Below are 13,854 nucleotides of genomic sequence, written 5' to 3' on the forward strand. Positions count from 1 at the left end.
CTTTTGTAAAATTCTGGAAAGAAAAAAACAAATACAAGTTTTTTTATATGAATCTCTTGTTTAAAAATAAAATGGGCTCTATTCTATAGTTTTTTCCCCAATTAAAGTTAAATATTAAAAAGATGTTTTTGACAAGACTGTGTGATAAACACACTAAACATGTAATGCAGGATGGACCATAAAAATGTTGCTAACAATTTTATTTGTTTTTTACAATTTTTTTAAATTTTTTTTCAAAGACATCCTAACACAAAGAAAAAACATTTTAAAGCTATAGCCTAATAATTTTAAAGTTGCAAGTAAACCAAATTAATTTTAGTGAATATAAAATGTTATTGGGACACCCTGTTGTAAAATATAGAATATTCACGCCTTGCAGGAGAGGGAACACATAAATAAAATATTATTAGGACACCCTGTAGTACAATATAGAATATTCATGCCTTGCAGGAGAGGGAACACATAAATAAAATATTATTAGGACACCCTGTAGTACAATATAGAATATTCATGCCTTGCAGGAGAGGGAACACATAAATAAAATATTATTAGGACACCCTGTAGTACAATATAGAATATTCATGCCTTGCAGGAGAGGGAACACATAAATAAAATATTATTAGGACACCCTGTTGTACAATACAGAATATTCATGCCTTGCAGGAGAGGGAACACATAAATAAAATATTATTAGGACACCCTGTAGTACAATATAGAATATTCATGCCTTGCAGGAGAGGGAACACATAAATAAACATTAAGATGTTTATATAACACTAAAAGACTAGAAAGAGTAGAAATGATGCGTTCAGTTTTTTCACTAGCAGGGATCTAAAGGGATAAGTCAATGGTCGATAAATTGATGTACAGCCCCAGTGATGATACACAATATTACCAGTTCTGTATATTCCTATTAGAGGTTGAAACGTTTTAACACTCAACTTAATGAACCAACCAATCAAAATTCAATAAAAGTCTCCAAAATATTAAGCCATTCAATAAGAAAACGTTATCATAAAACTTTGGGGACTAATGTAATAAACAGCCCAGTGCCCCCATCCTCCCTGATTATTTAGATAGATTACAGGTGTCAGGTTCAGGGACAGGGCTGAGAAACCTGAATAAAATCTTGTTTTGCCTTAAACTTTTCTACCATTTAAATATTTCATTTACTTCAAATAATGTTTATTTTGCTAAACAATTTTTTAGAACAAGCTCAAAAAGTCCCTCTGCATAAAGTATATAAAGGGTAAAAAAGTGTTTCTAGTTGTGTCAAATCCTTGTCCGTGCTAATAAGAGAGAGGGAAAAAAGTATCACTGTCTTTCCTTTTTACTTATATACAAATCAAACTAAATTTAATAACATTAAAAAAAGACTTTGATAAAACAAATGAAGCTTTTTCTGGTCCCTATAAAAAATGACGCCATGCTGGCCTTTAATTGGTCAAGTAAAATGTATTTTGGCCTGCCATTGGTAATTTAGTCTGTGTATTGGCCTATCATTGGTCATTTGTATTAAATAACGTAATAACTATAAAGAGCTTTTTAAAGTTTTAGTAAAACAAGTTAATATTGCATTTTTTTTATTTCAATATTTATCTTTTTTCAGATTTGACAATGAAGTGATGTTGAGGGCACCTGCTGAAAATGTAGATTTAAAATGTTAAAATAATGTAGAGGAAGAAAAATTAAGTTATCTAGTTATCAAATTTACATCTATCTAGTGATAAAAAATATATTCAAGTAAAAAATGCGGACTTTAAATATGAGCAGGAGGATGGACGTGTCGCTGATCCTCTGCAGCCTCCTGGTGACTGTAACATCCTTTAACCTGGATACCACAAATACTGTTATCCAGGAGCGGCCAGGCCAGTCATGTGACCAGGAGTGTATGTTTGGATTCTCCGTGGCTCAACATTCAGAAGCTGGAGTTCCTTGGTAAGATATTGTAATAGTTATTTATCGCATTGTACTATAAACAGTTTTCCGTGGATATTAAAATGAAAATTTTTAGGATTAAAACCTATTTTGTTATGCCTGAGGAAAGTCCCGGGCATTTAAAGTTGGTATTAATTTTATAATCTTTATTTTAATATTTGTGCAAAATTTCTGTAAAACAATGCTATACATGATTTTTCAGTTTGGCTCAGAACCAGCTCTATTCCATCTTATATGGTTTCGAAGCCATACTGGAAAATTTTTAACACCTTAGTCTGTCTTAACAATATCAATCTGTCCGTTTGGCTTAAATTTAATTCTTTATGGCCAAATAATTATTTTATCTTGATGTATAATACTCTACTGCTATTTTTATTTTAAAAATCTTTGTTTGGATTCTCCTTGGCTCAACACTCAGAAGCTGGAGTTCCTTGGTAAGATAATCAGAGATCTACAGGGATAAGACACTGGCCGATAAATCGATGTACATCCCCAATAACGATAATTAAAATTAGTGGTTGAAATATTTGAACACTCAACTAAATGATCCAACCAATTACAATTCACAAATGTCCCCAAAGATGTTAAGCTAACAAATAAGAAAACGTTATCGTTTGGGGACCAGCGTAATAAACATTGTCCCCTCTCACTCTGTAAGATAATACTTCCAAAACATTTTATAGTATAATCATTTACTCATAAGGTTTTGTCAAATTTATACTTCTAACAAAATGCAGTGTCTTTCTCAAATATTTTAGTTGGATCATGTAAAGAAAACGAAGTAGCGGGTTTCGATTTCGTCCTATTTTCACTGTAGGTTTTCTCCTATTTCTAGTCCCTGCGGGGCTAATTTCCTAACCCTACGGGCAATCATTTACATTTGCCTAACATAACCTAAACTAAAATAACCTAACAATAGCTACTGTTAAAATAGGATGAAACCCGCTAATACGTTTTCTTTCCATGATCCATTTAGTTTGCAATTTATTCATAGATTGGTGCATGCTAGATTAACCTAAAAAGAACAACAAAAAATGAATAACCATGTTTTATTCATTCTATTTGCAGTGCACTGAAAAAGGGTAATTTTTTCAAATCCCAAATAATTACATGTTACTGAAATGGCTTCCAATTAAAAAGGGAACCGCCCTACAACTGCAAAATAATTCAAATAATTGGAAATGATGCAGAAGGCTTTGTTAATCTTTTCATTTTGATTAAATTATGTCTAATTAAATGATAGAAGTAATTTTAAATCTTTACCGCGCTTGGCAGAAAGACATACTAGTCTACATATAGGTACCTTTTTTTGTTTTCTTACTATTGTTTGCGCATTTTTTTTTGTAAAATATGCATTTTATTTAAAGGAAGTTGCAACGTCTTTTTTGAATAACTTAAGGAAGCATATTTTGCAATAGAGATGCATTTTACAAAAAGTCAAGGGGTCAAAAGGGTTAAATTTATAATGTATATGGGGTTAAGATGGGAAACAATTTAATATAAGTAGAATCATGGCAATTAATACAGCAATGAGCTAACATACCAACACCTTAATTATGTGCTTAAAAAGTTTTATGCGGGTACGTTGAAAAAATATCGTAGATGCTGTAGACTGAGGGAAATTCAGATAAAACTTACAGGAATTACACCATTTATACAATTAGAGTAAAACACTAGAGGGGGAAGGGGTTAAATAACTGTATTTCCCTATCCAAATTACCTTGTGCCGACCCTCAATTGGTTCTTTGAAAATCAACTAATGGTGTCGGGAATATTAACACTGCCAAGTAGCAGAAAACAATTTGCTAGCAGACGAAAAGGGACATTAGAAAAGGGGTGAAGGTAGTTATCCGTGTACTATAGATCTGTTGCTCTAAATAAAGGAACCATTTAATTTGGTAAAATAAACTTTTACCAAAAATAAAAATAGGTAATTTTAATTATAAAAGACACATATTTTTTTCGCGTAAACAAAAATCTAGCAGCAAAAAGTGTATATTATGATTTAGTGCTTCAATAAAACAAATTGAAGGCAAAAAGCGAGGCTATAAATCAACTATTTGGAAATTTGATACTAATTTTTCACAGATATTATATATGGATATACGATATACACATATAAATTCGTTATCAAACATGTAAAAAAAAAAGGCACCATCAACATTTTTGCAGTTTTATAAATGTAAGAGAGAATCTATTCATGTAAAAATCTATATTGCTGATACATTAATATTTTATGCAATTTGAAAAATGAAAAATCTAAATCCTGCGATGCACTTATTTTAAAAGATGTTTTTTTAGTTGCATGCGAGTAAAAAAATATTTACAAGATATGTTATATGCTCAAGTGGTGCAATTATATCTATAATTCAAAGTAGAACGATGTCCGTCTGTCTATCTGTCCGTCTGTCTGAAGCTTAAGATCTCAGTAACTACTGAACCGATTGGGCTCTACTCTTAGGGAATTTAAATGCTGGTCCTGTGATGGTTTTAAGCTATTTGCTTATACTCCTCACCCCCCCCCCCCAACAAAAAAGAATTTCTCAAAAATTTATTTTTTACTTTTTCTTTTTAAATAAAAAATAAAAAAATGGGTTTATTAATTAAGTTCATTACCTCTTGGGGCGAAGCCGCTAGTGTAGTATAAGGAAACAGCACTTTTTGTTTAAAAAGAGTAGTAGTGTATTATACAGGAAGATTACAGGATTAAAACTTCGGCCTCTTTGGGACTAACAATACTGGTATTTATTTTAAGATTTTTATTTGAATATTCGTGGAAACTTTCTGTAATACGATGCTATACATGAGTTTTCATTATTGCTGAGAACCTTTGCTTATTCAGCTAATATTAATCTATTTCGTAGCAATACTGAAAAAAAAATATTTAGGTTGTGGCCTACCATATTGGTCAATTAAAATGTATACTGGACTGCCATTTGTAGTTTATTCTGTGTATTCGCCTATCATTGGTCATTTGTATTGTATGACGTCATTTTTTATAGGCACTATAAAGAGCTTCAACCCAATTGAATGTTTATATTTAGGTTGTTAATTGGAGCCCCGCGAGCCAACTCTGGTCAGCCTGGCATCCACAAGGGTGGAGCTGTGTACAAGTGTCCCGCCATGCAGCAGGGGAACTGCCAGATCATACCTTTCGACAAAGGAGGTAATAGAATTTATGGGAATAGTCCCTTTCGTGGCAACGCACCTTAAGGGGCGATTCGTCGTATTTTTAAAATGGCTTTTCATAGGTTATTTTAGGTTAGGTTATATTGGGTTAGGTGATTGCCTCACAGGGTTAGGCATTTTGCCCCGCAGGGTTAGAGCCCCCCCCCCCCGCAGGGGCTAGAAATAGGAGAAAAGCTACTATGAAAAATACGAAGAATCGCACCTTAAGGTGCTTTGCCACAAAAGGGACTATACCCAAATTTATAACAGATGAGAGTAAAACAATAGAGGGGGAAGGGGTTAAATAACTGTATGTCCACTTCGCGAAGTCCCTGTACCGACTTTCAATTGGGTCCTTAAAAATCAACCAATGGTGTCGGGAATATTGACACAGCAAAGTCGCTACATATGAGCAGAAAGCAATAAGCTAGCAGACGAAAAAGGTCCTCGACAGGGGGGATCCAGGTAGTTATTTAGTTATACATCTATATTTATAGATTTATTATTAACAGAGAAGCTTCTCTTTTGGCTTGTATGTTTGTACGTCCATTACGATTAATTCTTAACGGGAATTTTAACCTGTTTGAATTTAAACCTTAGTTGAATACTCTTGGAATCGTATCAACACTATATTTATATTTTAAAATGCGAAAACGTCCACTGAGTTCCGCTGAGATGGATGTTTTCATTCTTGTTTTACTAAGCTTCATACTCTGTAGAATCTGTGTCGAAATTGATAAAACTAGTATAAATAATTGCCTCATGTTTTCATCGATACTATGGGCAATATAAAGTATTAATATTACCATACCACTAAAAACCTATAACTAATCTGGCTATTGGCTCATTGGTTAAAGAATAATAAGATGCTATGTAGAAAACAAAAATGAACTTAAAATTAATTGAATTACTTTATATTTAAAAACAAATTTTACATAGCAAAGCCTATTTCTTTATTTTCTAGTTAAACCAGCTATCCAATATAATAATATATTTTTAAAGCGTATACGCCCAAGAAATGGAATGTAAACATTCATAAAGCGAAGCTCGAAAAAAAGAACAGACGAACAATAAGATTTTAGTTATTTGAAAATTAAATATTTAATCAAATTACTTAAATGATTGATACACAATAATGAACTTTTTAACGCTGTGTCTGATTGTATCATGAATCAAAATAACATTGCTTATATATAGTAGTATTTTCATACTAGGTTTAAAATTCATTTGACAATTCTAACCTTTCATATTTTACTTTCCGATAATCTGTACGTACGTACAAAAAAAACACTCATATGAACAAACCCAAAATGTGGGAAATCCTTGCAGTTAAAAAGTCCAACTTTAATGATAAATTACTTAATGTTTTGGAATAGATATAATATACATGGATATTATGAGAGATTCTCCCATACCCTGATAAAATGTTGTTCCCAGCTGGCTAATATAACGATACCCCAACCACTTATAGATTTACCCCATATACTTCCTAAATCATGGAAAACGTATTGACCATTATCTTAGGACTATATTAGCAACATAAAATGACGACAAAAATCCTCTGTTATAATATCCCCGTATTACTATATCCATTTGTTTAGGCGACGCCCTGACCCCGACAGGCAAGAAATATGATGAGAAGTCCGGGCAGTGGTTTGGAGCTGTGGTACAGAGCTCTGGCGCTGATGGAACTGTTCTGGTATTATTATCATAATTTCCTATTATATATTAAAGTAACAGGATGTCTATGATTCTGTCTGTCTGTCTGTTTGTACAGAAGGATTTCACTAACTACTGAATGTACAATGTAGCTTCTCATAGATTATAGGAAGGTTTATAACTATTTTGTTGGAGGGAACCACTACCCTCAAAAGAAAATTCGCCTTTGCACAAAACTGCCCTCCGAAACTAGAAATTATAAATAGGGGGTGGTCAACCCTCCTCCCCTTACCTTATACGCCCCTAGAGGCCTCTGGGGGGCGTAACCGCTACTTATTAATGTTTTACGGATACATTGTTGGGGATGGATACTACATCTGAATATAAATTATATTCCCTCAATTTTTTCAAGCTGTTTTACAAAAAAAATAGTTTTAATAAAATTTAAAAGCAAAATATTTGAAAGAAAATTAAACAAATAGAAAAAAAGAAACATAGCAAATTTAAAATTGATGAAGGTTGCAGTTTAGGAATAGTTGAATCAATATTCGAATTATTGGTTATTAAAGTACTTAGTTTAATATACGAACATTTTTGATAATTCAATTCAAAAAAAGTATCTTTTTTAGCTGAAATTTCTCTATTTTACATTTTTTGTTCATTTGCTTACGTGTAATACATGCTCTTATGTACAATATATAATCAATACATTTTTTTTTAAATATGCGAAGGCAGAAAAAGTAATAAAAAAAACTTTTTAGGGTTCATTATCCCTTATAACTAGGTTTTAAAATTTTAATACATCCATTGTATAAAGTAAGAAGCATTTTTATGTCTGTAGCGAAAGGTCTCGCTAACCACTGAACCGATATGGTTCTCCTTTACAGTGAAGCTTCTTATATGTGCCGGGATGGTTGTGGGCTATTTTATTTTTATAAAAGTCTAGGTATGGTTTTAGACTATATTTCTGCCCTTCCATATCTCTTCGAATACAGAACCCCTAGATGCAGGGGCGTAGCCGCTTATTTTACCTAAATTGTCTGAAAAAGACGACATTGTTTCTGTTTGTTTAGGCGTGTGCGCACAGATATATCTATTATGTATTTATGTTTCGGAAAGACCCCGTAGGGTCCTGCTTTGTAGCCACAAAAAATTTCACCAATATCCAGCAGTACCGGCCATGCGTGGAGACAGGTAGTTTATCCTTCCATAGTCCTATCACTGTTTCATGTTATCCATTGATGTTTTTTGTATTTTACTTAGGCTTGTGCCCCCAGATACATCTGGTATTCACGTAACGGAAAACGACGAGAGCCGATCGGTACATGTTTCACCACGAAAAATAATTTGGAAGAATTTTTTGAGTATGCGCCCTGTAAGACAAGTAAGTTCAGCCCCCCCAAAGTCCGAAGGAGGGGCGGAGGGGGGCCCTGCACCCCCCGACACACACTGACTGTGACCCCCTTCATCGTGGCCTGCTGCTCTGCCTTCATTCTCAACTGCACTCACATTCACTTACTTTTAATATTAATTATAGATAAATTCCAAGTTTTTAAATTAGCTTTATTGAAGCAGCTATAAAAAGGATGACGTCATACAATAAAACTACCAATGATAGGCCAGTATAAATTGACCGATGGTAAAATATATACTGGCCTATCATTGGTCATTTATATTGTATGACGTCATTTATTTTATAGACATTTTAAGGTGCTTCAGCTTTATTACGCCATTGTTTGGTCAAATTAAGAAATAATGCAGTATCACCAAAATAGTCATTTTTAAAGTCATTCAGGGCATTCAACTTTTAAAAACGTAGCTTTTTATAGTGCCTATAATTTTGATATCATACTGGCCTACCATTGGTCAATTAAAATGTATACTGGCCTGCCATTTGTAGTTTAGTTTAAGTATTGGCCTATCATTGGTAATTTTTATTGTATGATGTCAATTTTCATAGGCACTATAAAGAACTTTAAATTTACTTTTTTGTATATTTTTTGCTAATTATTTAAGTGGGTATTATTAAATTCTAAAAATTTTAAACCAAAGATATTGTATTATATCTTGATTTGACTAAGGAAAGGCGTTACCATTAATAAATTTCCATTTAAATTAAAAAGATTTAATTTTCCTAACGAAGAATTTATCTATAAGATACCCCTAATAATTAATAGTTATGATTTACACACAACAAATGACAGAATGTGTGAATAAAATAAGATGCCTTTATGACCGCTTCCACTTTAAAACCAATCCTAAAATGTCATAAAAAGACTTGACTAATTTTTGCCCTTTTATTATTTAACATTAACAACCTAAATATCCTATGATGAGCTGGCCCCTGATGTGCAGTTATCGCGCCCCGCAACCCCCGCAGGAGCTTTTGGTCTTAGCTTTTAATCTGTCTTTCATTTCGGGTCCGGCCTGGCTTTCAGTATTTACACAGTCAAATAAACAGAATGCCTTGGCAGTCCTAACCAATTATAAACCCAGCAGCGCAACAAATGGGCTGATTATTGCTTGCTCAGTCCGAATTTAATTTAATAATATTAATATGTAAACAATGTATCTTTGATTATTACAACATTTTCTTTTAAATAATTAATATAATCATACATTTATAATTAAATTTTAAATCATTGTTTTAAAGAAAATGTTGTGTATTCTAACTATTGTAAAACTTCTAGAAGCTCTAAAGCTTCTTTTTTAGTTAAAGAAAGTATGTAGCTAATATTATATAACATTAAAAGTATTTTAGGTTATAATATGTATGCTTTTGCCTTATTTAGTAATATATTAAATAACAATAACTTTTACATTTAATTGTAGTGCAATTTTCTAAAAGGTAAGAATGGCATAATCCAAACAAATCGAAGCACTGAATTGGTAGGACAAACGAACATTAATATTTGTAGAGTATCAGAAGTGAATAAGCAAAATACAAATTTGTCAAAACAAAATGGTACATAAATTTCTTGCAAAGACGGTAAATTGGAATTAAGTACTTATTTAAAAACTGTAAAAACAAGGATGACAACATCCATAAAAGCGAAGCTCTAAAATCAGATGAAAGGACAAAAAAACTTTTGTATAGCGTCAGAACTGCATAAGCAAAACACTAATTTGTAAGTCTAAACAAAATATACAAACAATACTATTGATTACAAAAAAAGATGTATCAATACGCTGAGATAATATATCATTTAAACAATATAACAATATATAAACAATGATTCTGAAGGATTTAAATTATATTCAAGTCATACTATTGCACATCTGGGAGGGAGGGGACATTAGGCTAATGAATACACGAATCTCCAAAGTTTTATAATAAAGTTTTTAACAACTTTGGGGACTTATTATAAATTTTGATTAGTTGGTTCATTAAGTTGAGTGCCCAAACATTTCAACCATAAATTGTAATCTAGAGAAGTGGTAATTTTGTGTATCATCATTGGGGATGTACATAAATTTATTGTCCATTGTCTTATCCCTTTAGATCTCTGATTACTCATACATACCAGGGATAATACATACAAATTAGCTTTGTCATTAAATATCATATTCAAATCAAAAAGAAATAAGAAAGTTATATATAAATTAAGAAGCAAGAATAAATTGAAATACACCTCCAATGAGGATAAACAAGATTACCCCTTCTGTAATTAAAATTGTTGGTTGAAACGTTAGAACACTAAATAGTTTGAAACTAACCTGTCAAGTAATAGCACCTAATGTTTTTGGACAATGAATAAAATAAAGTGGTTTGGGTACCAGTGTAATTTACAGCCCAATGTCCCCTCCTTACCTAGTTTAGAAGAGGGTGTGGGGATGGAATCTAAGTAGAGTGTTAATGGGTTGGGCATTTAAAAATTTTCTGAAGCAAAGAATTAAAATTTCCTCAAGAAAAAAAATATCAAATCAATAGCCCTCCTGCTGGATTTTCCAAAGATATTGTAGACTTTTGAAGCAGCTTGTAATGCCAAAAAAATTACGCCATACAATACAAATGACCAATGGTAGACCAGTATACATTGTTTCATTAGTCAATTAAAAGGTATACAGGCCTATCATTGGTCATTTGTATTTCATAACTTATTTTTATTTAAAGGGAAATATAAGCTACTCCGCGATTTTTATGATGACAACTTTCCTTGTTTAAACAATATTGCAAGCCTGTTTATAAGTATATTATTGTTTACCCTTGCCTAAACATATTTTCATGTGCTGCAAACAATAGATGTTTAGCAGCATTTTTTTGTAGAATAGATACTCTATAACTCTACTCGCACGTCAGTCTATTAGAAAAAGAGAGAGAGAGAGAGAGTGGTCAATGGGCTGTTTAATACACTAGTCCCCAATGTTTTATAATAACGTCTTTTTATTCGTTTTCTCAACAACTTTTGGGACTTCAGTGAATTTTAATTAGTTGGTTCATTAATTTGAGTGTCCAAAGTTTTATAATTATAACGTTTTCTTATTCGTTTGTTTAACAACTTTTGGGACTGTAGTGATTTTCGCTTTGTTGGTTCATTCATTTAAGTGTTCAAACGTTTCAACCACTAATTTTAATCAACAAAAGGAATAATTTTGTGTATAATTATTGGGGATAAACATCAATTTATCGGCCAATGTCTTATCATCTTCTTAGCTAACCTACATATACTTCTTTATTATAAAAATTGAACATTGGTACTTGTAAAAACTTTTGTCCTTGTTTCGCTAGCGTCAAAAGTCTGTAGAACAATGGGTTTTGAAGGAAAACTTTTTTTGCATTAGCATATAGGGGGGGGGATAATATATGAGAAAGGGGCGCGGAAGCTTATCAAATTGATTGGTCCAGGAAAATTGCACGCTTCCCAGCATATTTGCAAATGATTATTGTTTTTAAATTATATACATATACTACATGTATTATAATATAAAAGAATATTATTAACTTTAAACAGAGCTATTAGATTAAGTATTTAAGTGTTTTTTAAGTTTTATCTCTAAAAGAACATTTCATCATTATAAAAACTATTTAAAAAGTACAATAGTTCAGTTTTAAATAGTGGCTGAGATTCGCCAGTAAAACTGATTTTCAGATTGTGGACTATCTGTAACTAAAACTATGTCCTTAGTTTCTATCCGCCTAATAAATATAAATAGTTGTTCATCGCATTGTATTATAGTCAGCTTTCCGCGGATATTAAAATGAAAAATTGTAAGATTAAAACCAGTGTTTTTAGCCCCGAGGGGCTGAGGGCCCAGACTAAGAAAACTGGTATTAATTTTATGATTTTTCTTTAAAATATTCGGGGAAAATTGTCTGTAATACGATGCTATACATAATTCTAGTATGGCTGATAACCGGTTCTAATCCAGCAGGTATTAATCGGTTTCGAAGCCATACTAGAAAGTTAATTTTACCAAGTTACTTCAAATTATGATTATAATTATTTGTTGATTGTATTTAGCAAAACTAATAATTTTTTTTCAGATTAAACTATATAGTATGAAAATTTGTAATACCCTAAAAAAACATTGATTTTAGACTTGATAAATACTTTTTTGCTTTACATTTCAGTGTGAAGGGGATAGGGCATTTTTCACCCCATTGTCCTATCCCTTCATATTTTCTATGTTGCCTTTCTAAAAATTTCTCAAGTCTAGAATCCAATTTTAGTTAAACTAGAAACCTAATAAAAATGCCTAAACCTAAAGAGCTTTATAGTGCCTATAAAAAATTACGTCATACTAGAATAGTCCATTATTCTAATATGACGTAATTCGGGATTTTTCGGCCAAAAGTTTTTAAATTTAGTGCCTATAAAAAAGGGGATAAATTAAAAAACTTTTGACCGAAAAATCCCGAATTAGAATAATTGACTATTCTAATATGACGTCATTTTCTATAGACACTATAAAGAGCTTCCCTAAACCTTCTTTGCATTCTAACTATAATAATAATATAATATAAAGTATTTACCTAAGTTAATCTACTAAATCTTGCATAATAATAATTTTAATGATTGATAAACCTAAACCCTTTTTATTAAATACAGTATAGTTAAAAATAAAGTTTTATTAAATAAATATCCTTTTGCAATAAAGATATGCTTTACAAGGACAATTTAATTCAAAAGTAGCACATCATTAGTAACAAACTAACCACAGTTTTGATTTGATAACAGAGGTGGATTCTTTAAAAAAAATTAGGGTCGCTGCCTCACAAAAATTGTTTTTTTTTGTGAAAAATCCTCCAAATTCACATATAAAAATCTACAAAAATTAAACAAAATCTTATGTTAATAACCCCTCTATGATTTTACTTAATTTTTGTAGATTTTTTATGTGATTTTAGAGGATTTTTCTCATAACAATTTTGGTGAAGCAGCGATGCAGTATCCAACTCAGATTTGAAACCTTAAAAAAGCAAGGAATAAAACCTAATAATACAGAGTAGCAATTTAACTACTGCAAAAGTAGTTTTTTTTATCAAGCCAATTTATTTTAAAAGGATATTTATAAAATTTATTTGATGAAATTTGTAATTTAGTATTATTTTTTTTTTTACAAAATGTTCTTATTTGATGAAAAAAAAACTTTTTAAAGATAAATATTAAAATGCCTATTGGACCACATTAAACCCGCCCGTCTGAATATTTTTTCTGCGAAGAAAATTTGACTTGAAGTTGGTTTAAAGGGCGAAACCTTAACCCTACGGGAATGACCCCATGGAAATAAATTTTAGTTTTATTGATTTTTTCATTTTACGGACGTTGGGCTTAATGTGGTACAATTTCAATTTTTAAAAGTATTTGATAAAAAAATATTTAAAAATTAGCTTTGACTCTTTTTTTAACATGTCTACTTTTAGGAAACTGGGGTTATCACCGCCAAGGTTCCTGTCAGGCTGGCATTGGAGCTGCTGTTTCTGAGGTATAGTTATTTATCACATCGTACTATAGACCCCAAAGTTTTATAATAACATTTTCTTATTCGTTTGCTTAACAACATTGAGGACTTTTATTGAATTTAAATCAGTTATTTGATTAAGTGAAGCGTAATTTTGTGTATCATCAAATTAATTGTCCAGCCCTA

The 13,854-nt window shown here is 31.5% G+C and overlaps 1 protein-coding gene across 4 annotated transcripts in view; it reads left to right on the top strand.

The window, feature by feature from the left end:
• Positions 1–1,607: 1,607 nt before the first annotated feature.
• LOC145317675 (integrin alpha-V-like) overlaps positions 1,608–13,854 on the top strand; it is a 68,709-nt gene continuing 56,462 nt past the window's right edge. For 2 of the 4 annotated variants that reach the window (XM_080158835.1, XM_080158838.1), the window contains exons 1-5: positions 1,608–1,938; positions 4,983–5,104; positions 6,708–6,805; positions 8,029–8,149; positions 13,631–13,692. In XM_080158835.1, coding sequence (XP_080014961.1) covers positions 1,751–1,938; positions 4,983–5,104; positions 6,708–6,805; positions 8,029–8,149; positions 13,631–13,692 — 591 coding nt within the window. In that variant the 5' untranslated portion in view covers positions 1,608–1,750. Of the gene's footprint in view, positions 1,939–4,982; positions 5,105–6,707; positions 6,806–7,838; positions 7,960–8,028; positions 8,150–13,630; positions 13,693–13,854 lie in introns of all 4 variants that reach the window. The other 2 variants (XM_080158839.1, XM_080158837.1) reach the window with 2 other exon arrangements.

The sequence above is a fragment of the Acartia tonsa genome, chromosome 4, assembly GCF_053477335.1.
Source record: "Acartia tonsa isolate MP-2025a chromosome 4, ASM5347733v1, whole genome shotgun sequence".
Classification (NCBI taxonomy): domain Eukaryota; kingdom Metazoa; phylum Arthropoda; class Copepoda; order Calanoida; family Acartiidae; genus Acartia; species Acartia tonsa.